At 32.4% G+C, this 14,663-nt stretch overlaps 1 protein-coding gene across 2 annotated transcripts; it reads left to right on the top strand.

Moving 5' to 3' along the window:
* Positions 1-1,051: 1,051 nt before the first annotated feature.
* On the top strand, positions 1,052-14,032 carry Pur-alpha (Purine-rich binding protein-alpha). 2 transcript variants are annotated; one of them, XM_066297536.1, is made up of 7 exons: positions 1,052-1,168; positions 1,715-1,753; positions 3,126-3,241; positions 4,396-4,656; positions 4,714-4,864; positions 5,113-5,309; positions 5,365-6,838. In XM_066297536.1, exons 1-7 carry the CDS (start codon positions 1,126-1,128, stop codon positions 5,377-5,379), a joined length of 822 nt encoding a protein of 273 aa, XP_066153633.1. In that variant the 5' UTR covers positions 1,052-1,125; the 3' UTR covers positions 5,380-6,838. The 2 variants fall into 2 exon arrangements, with proteins under 2 accessions (XP_066153633.1, XP_066153632.1); XM_066297535.1 differs by lacking the exon at positions 5,365-6,838 and adding an exon at positions 7,262-14,032 and having other exon boundaries at positions 1,053-1,168.
* Positions 14,033-14,663: the final 631 nt, after the last annotated feature.

Here is a 14,663-nt window from a genome sequence, read left to right as displayed (position 1 = left end):
ATGTAGATCGATTTAGCTCGATTTACCTACATACTATATGCAGTATTGCTGTATTTTCGCGGTAAATGGCTTCAAAGATGATCTAAGTGAGAATGGTAATTTAATTTATAAAAATGTCAAAATGCTCTAAAATAGTACGAAACTTGACGGTAAAGAAACCGATAATTAAAATACTGTTTTTTTTTGCTAAAAACCGAAACTGAAACCAATTACTATTTGTTAAAAAATTTTGACACCTGCTATACACGGGGAACTTTCGCAGTACTTTTCTTATAATAAACGTGTTCTATTCATTTGATACGAATTGTTAAATTTTTACAATTTATTTCTGACATCTGACGAATTATTCGTAAAGAGAAAAAAAATCATATTAGTGTAATATCTACCATTACAAATACTGAATAAGGTATCGAAACTGATGAAAATTCTATAAACCGATTCAAAACTATATACAAGGCGTTAAAAAATGCGCGAGGGATGAAAAATGTTCTATACAATAAGGAGTTTATTGGTATGGATCTTCAGTCCGTCATCTCAAAACGCCACACCTTGTACGTTGTAGCAACTTATAAATTATAATCGTATATATTATGAAAAGTAATACGTGTACTAAAATTTAACGTAAAACTGCAACTTTAAAGGAAGTGGAACTTTAAAATATTATGAAATTTTAACACCCTGTATGGTGAAGTGGTAGCGTCTATGGAATTATATACATAAAATTATCAGTCTCGGCATTTCAATTTTATAATTTGTTTCTTGTTACTACAAAGGTTAGTCCGGATCTGTGATTAGGTAGAAACATTATACAAGAAACATTCTTTCCACTCGTTATTTCGGACCAAAATACGTTATGCTTTAAAAGTCACGAGATTTTTAAATCATATTAATATTCAAAGTCACGTGACATTTTAGATTATAACGCATTTTGAACAGAAATCTTATAGAGAAAGACAGCGGCTAAGATGTTCATCTTTTTTTATCTCCTAGTCAGAGAGAGATAGATATGGTTCCATTTAGTCTTATGATGGTATTGCTAGTTTTTGGCATTTGACAATTGACCTAGGGAATTTTCATTTTCCCCGAAAACTGGAAGGTCTTGCGCGAGTGTGAGTAGGGTTTGCGATGTCGGATATAGGCAGTGGAGATGAAGGTTCAAGTTCGCAAAGTGAGTAACATATTCGGTCAATTTAGTAGCTTCTATGAAAAATTCACCTTTTACTGCATCAGTGTACGAAATTTCACTTTCGTACGGCTTCGTTTGGACCCTATAACTGGTTTTTAAACCTGACAAGTATACCAAGATGGCGTAAAATTCGATTGTATGATTCCAGATTATCATTTAATTTTCCGGCCTTTTAAACTAATTTGTTCGAATAATTTTTTAATTCGGTCAGAAACGTTCAGCTAACTTCATCGTTCCAAAGTATTCATGCAGAAAATTCTTCAATTTTGAGAAATCCCACAGAAAATCGGCAATTTCCCAAATATTGCAATAGTAAATTGTGACCTTGGCTAACGTCAATTGGGTTGCCGTTCTACTCAAATAGAATGCCAAAATACGGGAATTTCGACCTTACTGTGCGGTTTCGATGTTTTTGATCAATTTTACAAAAATTCTCTATTCTCAACTACTTTTACTAGTGGAAGTGGTGCCGTGATCGTATTTTTCAATTCCTAGTTAAAGAATTCTAGTTTCATTTATTCCTTTTAGAATACCAAGGCATGGAACAAGGAAGCGAGTACGACTCAGGTAAGCCCTTTTTTATTGTTCTTTATCCCTTACGTATGTTAAATATTCCTTTGTTCCAATGCTTCTAACATCTTGATTTGGCCCTATCGTCATGATTGACCGATATTATTACCGAGTTCCGCAAATTTTGAATGAAATTCCAAAGAGTGACTCATACCATTCCAAGAAAATTGTGACTTTTGTAGTAATACATTTTTACTACAGTCTTTCATGATATGAATCATGGCTAGTCTCATCACGCGTTTTGCCGGTCGCGGAGCATCTTTTTAAAAAATCTAAAGTTGTATATCCAGATTTTAATTTAATAAATTAATATTAAAATGGAGTGGGCCCTTGGTTCTGTTCATATTGATTATTGGACTGATCCCAGTAAGTAAAAAAAAAATAGTACCAGTTTTAGGATAAATTGTGCTGCTAAATTATTCAAACTTTTACTTAGTCTTTCGCTTAATAAACTTTTGTGTTACTTTCTTTGTATACAAAACTCCAGTGTTTTGTGAGTTTGTCAAATGAAATTTAGTTCAGGCTCTATATACAAGCATCATGCTATTTGACCAATTGGGCATGATCATTTAAGATTGACAATGAAACAATACATATCAATTTTTTACAAATTTACCAAATCAAATATAGTTTATGTAAAACATCAAAAACTTTTCATGTATGTGCCATGTTGTGAGACAAATCTGACAAGATCATGTAAGCCTGATTACAAAGAGTGAGGTTTCCATATTCTATTAACAAATCCAAAGGACAACTATTAAATTTGTAATTCTTACCCACTCCCCTATTACATGAATATTCAGTCTAAGAAAAGCAAGGTTTTGCCTTCAATAATGCAAGTTATATTCATATAAATGTAAAAATAACTAAAATTTATATGGTCTGAATATCTTGATTTATTGAATTTATGTATATTATAGAGATAATGTTGATAGTTGATATATACATGTAAAAAAAATTAAATAATGTTTAAAAGTAACATAATCAACTGAAAAAAGAGAACAATGAACAGTCTTTTTATCAGAAAAGGGCATGTTAAGAATTATGATAAAATATCTCAAAACAGCAAGAAGCATTCTCACAGAAATATTTATTTTTTTTTTTAATCTTTTCTTTCCTGTAACAAGAGTTAACTATAGTCTTAATAATTTTTTAGCTCTTTTCAGTCATTCAATTTATTAGAAACATTACATAATAAAAATATTAAACAGTGCATATGTCTTATTCTGAGAAATTCTTTAAGATATGCCACTGTGATAAGGTGTCTCTTTAAGATATCATTGTTAGTAAATACATTTATTTTTAATATTTATCTACTAGGCAATAATGTTATTAATGTAATTATTAATTATTATGTAACTTTTTACAGGTCAACAAGGCCAAATGGAGCAAGAATTGGCTACTAAGATGCTCCAGATCCAGAGTAAGAGATTCTATCTAGATGTTAAACAAAATCGGAGAGGCAGATTTATTAAAGTTGCTGAAGTAAGTACTTGAGGACAATCTTAAGTGGGCTTTGTAGATGAAGTGTTTTGAAATATGATTATAAGAATTTGGTACATCTTAAGATTGGGTTACAAATATAAACTGATTTTATTTTATATAAAACATTTCTTGAAATTTAAATTATGACGTTATTAATCTTATATATATATAAGATCAACAATTTCGCCAACTATGCAGTATGGTTGTAACTAAAAGCCCTGACTTTCGTCATGTTTTGCACTTTGTAATATAGGAAGTGGTGAGACGTAGGATAACTTTTTTTTAAGTATTACATTTTGATATAAATGTCAATGTCAAACAATGAGAGCTGTGCTCAACAGATGAGATGACACATTAGCTTAAAAGATCTGGTATCCTTTATTTATTGGCCAAATAAAAAAAAACTTATTTGATATTTCAGGCTAAAAGAGGATTTGAATGAAATATTAATATCAACATTTAATATTTATTGGTAAAAAAACTATTAATCTAACTTATCTCTACTTAAGGTCAAGTATGGTTCCTAAATATTGCCAACAACATTTATGGTTTCTTTTGTTTACCAAAATATCCCATTTAAGCATTTTTGCAGTTTAAACTCTTACTTTCTGACATGAAACTAATGTTTGATTAAATTCATGACATTTATTTATTTAAAAAATAAATGTAAATAACAAATAGCAAATTGAAAGCCTCATTTTAAACAGAATCTAAATTATAAATACATGTTATGGTTATCAATAAAATAGTATACCAACCAACCTATACTAGCTTTTCAGGCCCGACCGGGGTACCACAGCTGTCCAGCTCTGACCATCAGGTTGAGTCCAAGTTTTGTTAAACTCTGCTCATGAACTTGTAAGCTGTTATTAGCAGTTTATTAGTGTTTCATTGTTCTCAATTAAATATTTAGTCAGATACTTCAGTTATTTGAAACCTCTTACATAAGAATACTTCCTCGATATTTGACGGTGATATGTTTAAATCTAACCATCTACAATTTTCCACCATATTGGAAGTCCAAATAGAGAATTTGGCTTTAAGAGCAACATATGGGGGGGGGGGGGTCTTTTTTTACAACCGTATTGTATATACGTTTTTATAAAATATGCGTAGCATTTATTTACATAATTATATATAAACCAATTTATTAGATTGGAGCTGATGGAAGACGGTCGCAGATCTTTTTGGCCTTGTCCACTGCAGCAGAATTTCGTGATCATCTTTCCACCTTTAGCGACTATTACTCTTCTCTCGGCCCGCCTAATCCCGACAACGTCCCCGAAGATGGTAAGCTGAAATCAGAAATGATGATCAAAGACAATCGGCGCTACTATTTGGATCTGAAGGAGAACTCGCGAGGCCGCTTCTTGCGCGTTTCGCAGACGATCACACGGGGAGGGCCCCGTTCACAGGTAAGTTTCGTTCCATTGTGCTATTTGGTTCATTTAAGCAAATTTGATATTACGTAGGTGGCGATACCCGCGCAAGGAATGATAGAGTTCCGCGACGCTTTAACCGATCTTTTGGACGAATTCAGCACCGACGAACACGCATACAAACCAGACTTACCTGAGGGACGACATATGCATGTGGATAATAAACATTTCTATTTTGACATTGGTAAGTAAATAAGTTTATCCTATGGACGCTTCTACAAAAATACCTGAATTTAAAGCGGAAATGAAACCTTAATACTATTTCCGCATATGCCCAGATGTAATATTTAACACATTATTAATTTCATAGTTGAATAGGGAAATCCTTCCATCACCAAATAAGAACTTGAAAAATTGGCATTTTTTTCGGTCAGATTGTAGCATGTTTCACTCTTAAATTAAATGATGCTTGAATGTTATGGTTTGTTATAGGTCAGAACAACCGAGGAGTGTATATGCGTATATCCGAGGTGAAGACCAATTTCCGAACCGCTATAACTTTACCTGAGAAAAGTTGGGCACGGTTTCGAGATATCCTCAGCGACTACTGCGAGAAAATCAAGCAACCGGCTGGTGGTAACGGCCCTCCAGGTACTACTCTTGGGGGGCAGGACCAACCCCACCCACTGGTAAGTACTTGTAATGTACAAGTAATGTCTTGGTGATGATTTTGGTAATTTCAAGTTTAGCAGTGTCTAATATGTTCATAAAAAAAAGGATCTCACTGAGTTCAACACAGTTACAAATAGTTATATTTTTCCATTACATTTTTTTATTCACGTGCGAGAAAGGGTACTTCCCGGCACGCTTTTACTTGCAGTGCGAGAATGAGTATCAGATGCTATTTTGCAAGTATCACGTTATAAATTTCCTAAAACTAGCTGTGACATCTGTTCACCAGACGGAGAATCTGAGGTCATAATATGCTCGTGAAAAAATATTGTTATATTTACCATATAAATCTTAAATTTGATTTTCGTTCATATTTTGGGTAATTTTATTATTTGTGATTCTGATTTCCCAAGAGTATTATTGGTGATAGAACGACGTTTAACGTTTTCATTGTCACAAGTTTTGTCATTATTGATTTTGATAAGTCATGAGAAATAATTGCCTTGGAAAAAGTCTTCACTTTTACTTAACTCCAGTATTAAAATTCATTTTGAACTCCCCGTGATTTCCCCCTTCGCTAAGTTGGTTGCATTCAGTACTCCATACATCGACGTTTAAGCGTTGTATTATACAATTTACAGACAATAAAGTACTTTTGTGAGAGTATTACATACTCTTCAAGTACCCCTAGAATGTTTGAATAAAGTGTAATAAATTTTAGTAAATTCATCTACATCAGGATTTTTTAATCACCCACGATTTTGTGGCGTAATAGGAAGCATGTTAGGGAAGCAATTGTTTTAAGTACAATATTTGCTAGATTTATCTACTATCTTGTAGTGTAATTTTAGATTTAAAATGTTTAGGAAATATTTATTTGAAATTACAATTACACCAGTCAATTACATTGAATTATGCGATTAATTTTACCATTATTTATTTGTGTTATGGTCAAGGTTTCTAATTAGGTGATGGTGATAAAAAGGTCATTATAACTTGTAACGTCTTTTTAAATAAAGTAGGCGTGATTTAAAATTTTGGAACATTTGTTGCTGGTAGGTTATAGAATGGCGTAATGTTAACAATTAGGTATTAAACTTCTTTGACGGCCATTGATTTCAGCTGGGAAAACACCAGATCATGGCTTGTTAATGCAAATGTAACTTTATCAGTTTTTGACCAAAGGAGTGGTGAAAATACGACATATGGCCTAAATTACTTGCAAAATGGATATGTTGATAGAAATTTAGCAGATATCAAATAATGATCCATAGACCTTAAGAATGCTGTCACTGCCAACCTAAAAAGTGGATTTTGTTTAAACTCGAAGCCCTACAGCTATCAAGAATACTCCGTTTAAATGTTCCTACTTCTAAATCTGAAAATACTGGCCAAAGATACGCAAAATCGGTGGATTTACCTTTAAAATACTATCACTAATATCAGTGTAACAGCCTAAACACGAACCTTGTAGCTTTTAAAATAATAATATCTTATTCTTGTCAACCGAATGTTAATTAAAATTGGTCTCCAATATATTTCCAATATCATTTCACATGTTTTCCCCGTAACAAGTACATTTAATTTACATAATGTCAAATTTTTTATTGTTTTGCCGAATATATCGTTTTTTAGCGAAAATATGAACGAACGCTATTATAACTAACTATTGTTGAATTTTCTATGAAAGCTAGACATTGATTTTTTATAATTCTATTGGTTTTCAAGTTTAGTGTTTTCGAAATTTTATTTTCGTTTTAGTTTTAGAAAATAGGACACCTTGTGCCATTATAAGATTAGGGCGATGACACCGTTCGACGACAATACAGAATAGTTTGTTATTTTGTCTCGAAATATTAACTATAAACTGATAAGCATGTTTGGCATCCTTGTCACACAAATAGTAAACATAATATTCATACCCTTAAGTAGTCAACAGGTGTTTTTTGATGGATGGCTTTTCTTTTAGGTTGGCAATAATACCCAACAAGATGGAGGGACGAGTTTAAAGTAGGCTAGCGTGCCCATTTTAGACTAAAAATACTAGATTTATTAAAAATAACAAATTAAAAAAATTGGAGAGACGACTGTCGTCTTTTTATCGCCCACTGGTCTCAAAAATTAGGTGTATAAACAAATTTTTTGTATTGCGTAGGAGTCACGGTTTAGATTTCAAAGGAGTTCCAACTAACGTTTACGGAGACCTCGAATCGCCTAAGAGGTACTGAATTTTTGTTCACCTAATTTTTCCATTCATCAAACTTCATATGATTGATCGGTTAGTGATACTAATTAATAAATTATCTGGTTCACAATAATTTTCCGGTCACTTAGTTGAAAGTGCGGTCGTATGTCTGAAATAAGTTGAAATTTATATGCTTCTCATTTTGATAAATAACAGCTAACGCACACCAACTAATTCCAGAGATTCAGTTGCCTTTCAAAAGGTAAATAGGAATCAAAGGTGATGACTGCAATATATTTACGTAAAGAGCATGGATATTTTCTATTCTTTTTACTTAATTTAACATTTAATGCAATCGATATTCTATGATTGGGAAATCAAGGTTCAAAAAAATTCAGCGCTTGCTGGGCTAGAACAGAGTTAGTGACTTTTTGCCCTCGCTCTTGAGCTGTCGGAAAGTGGCTAGGTCCTGTGATAAAGTGGAAACGGAAGATGTGATATAACTGGCATGTGATAAATATTTAAGAAGAGATTTATTTAAAATGCAGTCGCGGACTGGGTCCGAATAGGGTCTTTATATAATAAAGTCCCTGTTTATTATTAGGTACATACGTTAATGCTAAGGTTTGATCTGAGATGTATCCGTAAGGTTAGCGTGTAACTCCAGAAATAAAAATTACTAGTCAGGGGCAGTAAATAGGCGATAGAACCAGATTTGACGATAGTATAACCAGATTGGTTTTTGTGAAGTGTTAAAAACGGAACACTATAATATATGTTAGATTCTCTATTATATGTTATTGAAGAAATACTTTTACAAAAGGGTTATTTATTTTTTGTCGTTTTTAAGTTGTTACTAGTATGTTTCATGTTTTTAATTCCTGATCAGTGTTAGATATTCGGGTTAAATTAATGCGCAAGCGCGGGTTTTGTCCTTTTTGTGTAGATGTTTCTCCTTCCAGTCCAAGCAGTTTTTATAGTCCCTATAATTTATTAGTATTTGATTGATTTAACCCGAATACGCTTTCCTATAGTCGTTTAGAAGGCACCACAATCTGTTTTCTTTTTGTGATTTATGAATATATAAAAGGCGTTGAACGTTACCGGGAAACTGGTGGTTTTTGGCGCCGCAGCTCTGTGATTTTTCTATTATCTTTGTAAAAAAGTGAAAGCTCTAAGCTTTATATTTTTATTATATTTATTATGATTATGTTTGTGACTTACGTATTTAATTAATTGGTAGTGGAATTTCCTTTGTTTTACATAAAGGCGCCTAAAATAAATGAAATTCCCTACTAAGCCATGTTTACTATACGCGCCGAGGGGATCGCATGACCGGCACAATTTCCTTGCGGAGCGGTGCTCTGTCCGACGATCCTAAAAGAGGTAAATGAAAAAAATAGAATCTATACCTTAATGAAATAGTGTAAAAAGTTATTATGGGGTGTGGGAGGGTGTCAGGTCTTTCTCACTGCCAAAGTTTTAGTGCTTTTAGTGACAGAATTAAGTTGGTTCTTTATAAAATTATTTTCATTTCTTAACCCATTAGCGTTATTTTATAAGTTTTCAGTCCCCTTAGGATTTGGCAGTTGATTATTCCACAGCCTAATCATTAAGCGCTTTTGCCAAGTTTTTATGGGATCCTATATTTTAATTTATTATTTATAGGGCACCTTGTCGTTTCCAATTAGAGGAAAAAGTTGAAATTAAAGATCGATTTTTAAAAAATGAATTTTGTTTTTTGTTTCTTTCACTCGCTAAGAAAGTTAAGGTGGCTGATGAATTTGTAAAGGTTTAGTGTAATTAGAATCAGAAATGAGCGCTCTCAACACATGTCTTTGCGAGTTATTTCTATTACATTTACATTCGATTATACTATTCTGTAGTGATAGATTAATAACAATATTCAGGAAATGTGGGATTCAAAAATAGTAGGCGTCACACAGATTCCCGAGAAAAAACGAGATAAAAGTCTCATAAACACACTGCTGCAGATGTGTCTTACTTCGAGGGTGTCTGTTTTACAGATTTTTTCGTAATTTAATTTGAGACGTCTTACTTGCAAATAGGGTCAAAGGGTTGGAAGTAACTAACAAGGAAAATGAAAATAAATTTAAAAAAAAATAATTGGCCAACTATGTGTGTACATTAAATTTTGGAAAGCTGAAAGGGTCTCGATGTTATAAAGCCGTTCCAATTTTCGCAGGAAACAAATTTGTGAACTCATAGAAAAATTTCAGATGATTATTTCAAATTATCAAAAAGAAATTAGAATCCTTGACTAACTGTATGGTTTAGTTCTACGGCTTTCCTGTATTTCTTGTAGATGAAACTTGTCATTTTACTTTCCAGGTTCCATGAACTTTATTGTAACTCACTTTATTTGGGACCCTGTAGACTATCATGATAGGCATTTGAATTGTCTTTATTGCTATTGTGCGATAAAGGCCAGGATCCCAAAGAAAGTGAATAGTAATTTTTGTGTGTTGTGTTTGTAAGGATCGGAGTGGTGCGTTTTAAAAGGACGTCAAAATCGAAATATCTGAAATAGAAAATGATCGAGAGCTCTAGAAGCAACACACTCATCACATAAATCTATTATGCTAAAATAACTTTTATCTTAGTTTTTGTGCAAGGAATCTGTGGATATCGGCCTTCTCTTCGAATACTATATATTGAGATTATGCAGATATTTCCTAAGAATTTGTCCCAGTTTGTTTTATTTACAGTGAGGAAAAGACCCATTTAGTCTGTTCGGACGTCCGTAGAAAAACCTTTTCTCTTCCAATTAACGGTTTTCAGCATAGAAAATATTCGATTCTGCTTGATTGCCTACAAATCTACGAAATTGATGTGCACGCGGAGCGTGGATTAATAATTTGCACTATTTGAAAAGATTGACTCATTAGGATCATTAAGTTAGAGATTACTCTCATAACTGAAAGATTTAACGAAACGTGTTTGTATTTAATTTTTTGTGTTTAAACATGACTCCCTTTATTAAAAATCGTGTGTAGTGTAGGAATGGTTCGCACCTTTACTCCATAGGCTATAACCACAAAAATACGTTGAAATCCCTGATAAAGTATGATATGTAGAGGAACGGCAGAAATGATTTTAGAAAAAGTTTTATTCCAAAATAAAGTCTCATTCACGCTCCACCATAAATGGCTCATTTCCTTAACATTATTAGGTCCAACGATCCTAAGGACACAGTCTTTGTTTTTTCGTTCGCGCTGCTATACGTTTGTCACAGTATCATAAATAATCTAACAAGATTTTCTTTAATTTTTAAAGAGAAGAAACACCCTTAAAATGTGATTAAATAAAATAATGTTGATTTCACTATTTACGAAGAACAATATGACAAATTATAATTTTGGGCGATTTATAAATGTACATAAAATTTTACTATTGTTTTGTATCCTCAGAATTTATTTTTGTAGAGTAGTCATATTTATTATTTAAATTCCTCGTTAAAGTTGTTTTAAGTAACCCAAACTTTAATGTTTGCATTTTCATGTTAGAGATGTAGTTAGGATATGGATGTTTTTTAAATGGAAAGCTGGAATCCACTTTGATCAGTGGCGATAGAAGTGGATTGCACGCATTTCGGTATTAGCAAGGCTTTTTGTTAGAATAACTTATCTGTACCTCGTTCGGTAAACTCAAGGATTTTTGAAGAGACCCAAGTGATGTCACACACTTCAATTTACAAAAATGCATGGTACAAAAGAGAAAGCCCGAAGTACAACAAAAATGTGGTCCCACTTGTGTCACTCAAAATATTCTTAAGAGATCTTTCAGCCACTGCAAACATTTCAGTTTAGTCTCCCTAACGAGATAACTACACAAAAGTAAAAGAAATTATTAAAAAGTGAAAGCATAGCTTTTTAGAAATTAATAATATATAAATTATATACAGAAAGAAGGATTAATGTTGCAAAATGGCAGATATTTATAGCATTTTTATCTCTTTAAGTAACTTTGAAAGAGGGATTCGAGCTTTTAAATTTTACCCTTAAAGTCAGTCTGGCTGTTGTTGATTGTTACGTCATAATTTGTGAATTCAGATTGATTTTAGGTGATGTCCTAGATTGGTACCGACTCGCAACCAGGGAATTTTAACACGGTCTAAAGGCACTTCCCAATTATAACCAAAATGTGTATCGCGTTTTGTGTAACAACGAATTCATCAAATTAGAAATCTTTGATGTGGTAGCGTGTATTAAAAAAAATAGCCAGCAATTCCTTAAGGAATTTAACCGCAAGATCGTGGATTTCTTAACATTTAAAAATATTGCGTGCTAATTTTATCTGCCTGTTTAATAATAGCCATATTTCTATTGCCCAAGGTTGTAAAAGCAGGCGCCGAAACGAAAAAAACCGTGCTTATATCTAAGCGAATGTGTCCTTAAAACTAATTTCAAGGGACCCATTTTAAATTATGGTTCAAAGCAACGGCCAAAAAGTACAGAGTGTTCCAAATTCGACGCTCACCACTGTGATTTCATAATGATGCGACCGAATTTAAATAAATACGAAGTTGCGTATTTGGGTAGTTATCAAATTTTAATTTTGAAAACTTCTGATTTCCGAACGTTTCATGATATTTACATTCAAAAAAACCTAGAAACTGCGATGTGCATAACTATTTTTTCCTTTTCGTAATTACACTTGAGGAGATGAGTAATTTGGGTCGAATTATCGTAATTTAAACAGGTATTGCACATGACATGTTTCAGAATGTCAAAACCAAATAATCACTGGCAAGAACAATAGCCACTGGGAGATTCTCCGATTTTTCAACAAACAAACTTTCATCATCTCATTCTATTATGTAGTCTTATCGACAAATTTGGTGGCTCGTCTCGTTCAGCTTTAATTTGTAGGATTAGTGAATTGTGAATCTATCAGCTAAGGTCCAATTCGGCTTTAATTATAATCGTCAATTCAGGTCTATTACAAAAAAAATACGTTGACGGAGACTTGGAAAAACGAAACGTCGGATTTGAAAAATTGTATTAACAAATTAGGGTTCGTCCATAAGTAGCCCAACAAAGGAAACTCCTTCAAATATAAAGTCAGAAGAGTGTAACGAAAATAAATAAATTTTAGGAACTGAAATTTGACAACTACCACGAGAAAAACTTATATAATTTTTTGGAAAAAATATACTTTATTTGTTATCTTGCATAGCTAATGTTTAGTATCCGATTTTAACAAGAAACTGACTCTAAAAGCTTATTGAATACAACATTGGTGTCGTAGAGCTGTAGCGCAAAAACTTTGTTTCGATATGTTTCATCAAAGACAAAGAGAAAGTTTTACAAATGTTATTAAATCATCTGTTAATTGCTTGTCAGCTGAGTTGCCTTAATTTCAGAATTTTTAACGCATTTGAATGATTTTTACTGAATTTGCATTGTTTCTGACACTTAGCGGAAGACAATAGAAACTTTCCCACGTCTTCCTCACAATGTAAATTCTAAATTAATTAGCTCTTGTTATCTTTCGGAGTGCCTCCGGTCAGATATTTTTCAAACTGTGTTTGGAATAATCCCAAAAACGTAGAATTTATCCTTTTGGTATCAAGGGCGACACGAATCTGGTGACCACATTTTAAAATATGTACGTGGATGACTGAATTTATTTGTCTTATCTAATTAGCGTCAATTAAGAATAGATGCAAGAGTAATGACGCAACAGTTAACAATCAGACAGGATTTTAGGTAGGTTTATTTCAATCTCAGGTGTGTAAACTTTAAAGGCAGCTGCCATGGCAATTTCCGGTGTTCCTAGCGCTTGCTGGGCATTCCAAAGAAAGGAAATCGGAAATTCTTTTGAATTTAGTTAATGCTACATACTTGAACTTTTAAAAGTACGAAGGTAATGCCATCCACAAAATAAAAGAGAAATAATATTTTAGTTAATTGTTCATCAGGCGGGTTTTGAGCTTCAAACTTAAGTTTCAGCTTCAAACGGTGTGGACAAACTAAATTCAAACATCTAATCTGAATTACTTACGAAATTTTTTACAAATTGTATTGTTTCCTACCTCTATGTCTTTATAAAGTTTTTTTTATGTCTGTGATTTGTACTTTTGAAAAGTTTATTGTCAAGATAATAATTCCAATAGAATGGTGTAGACCTTTGTTTTCTTATAGTAACTAGATCAACGCTGTTTCAATTTGTTGGTGTGTTACCTAACACGTTATTAATCATTTTCACTTTCAAGTTTAGGACTTAATATTTTTAGAAATGTTCACTGCCAATGCGTTTGGAGAATGATCTTTATTTATTAAAATGGAAACGCAAATGTAGAGTGGACGAGTTAATTGGTGTAATGCGACTTGCGAGGGAAACATTGAATTTCCATTTTAATGAAAATCGTTCATTTCTGTTTCGATTTATTGAATCGTTCTAGGATATGTAAAATTTCTACAGAAATCATTGATGTGATTAACGTACGATAAGTGTAAGGTGCAAGGTAAGAAAGGCCAATATGCAATTTGATGCCTTTTGGCATACAGACATTAAACATTTCACAAATGATACTTTGAGTTTTATTGCCCATATTATATTAATATTTAATTTTATTTGTTTTATTGTGAATGTTCCGTCTTTGTGGGTAGAAATAGTTCAATACCAACGTCAAACAACAGAAAATTGTCTGATTACCTACGGTAAACACGTCGTTATTTTATCTTCCTATTAAGGAGAATTACGAATTATTTCAAACTAATAAATATTTCCAGTAGTGTTATTGTAATGGTTTTCTTTATTTCATTTTTTAACTAGTTACTGGCACTTTGCCAGTTTCACAATTTTTACGTTATGTCTAATTTCATCTTTCGCCCACAAAATATTATGACAATATTACCAAAAAAAATCAATATATGTGTTTAATTTTCGGTAGGAGATAATGCAAAACTCCAATACTAATTCATGCACATCTCTTTAATAGGTTCGACGTTATTAACAATAAATAGACGCCCATAATAGATAAGAAACTTTTCTATTGCTGAATATGGAAAAAGTAAAATTTAGAAATTATAGATAGTATTGAAAATTTTACTTCAGTAGTTTGACGAGAAAATGTAACCAGCACGTTTTCAATACATGATACAAACAGTTTTTTAAGTGAGATATCATGTGTGTTATAAAAAAAATTGCGTTTTGTGGA

Source organism: Euwallacea fornicatus, chromosome 29, assembly GCF_040115645.1.
Source record: "Euwallacea fornicatus isolate EFF26 chromosome 29, ASM4011564v1, whole genome shotgun sequence".
Taxonomy (NCBI): Eukaryota; Metazoa; Arthropoda; class Insecta; order Coleoptera; family Curculionidae; genus Euwallacea; species Euwallacea fornicatus.
Note: the sequence above shows the minus strand (reverse complement) of the source record. Positions and strands in the feature narration are given on the sequence as shown.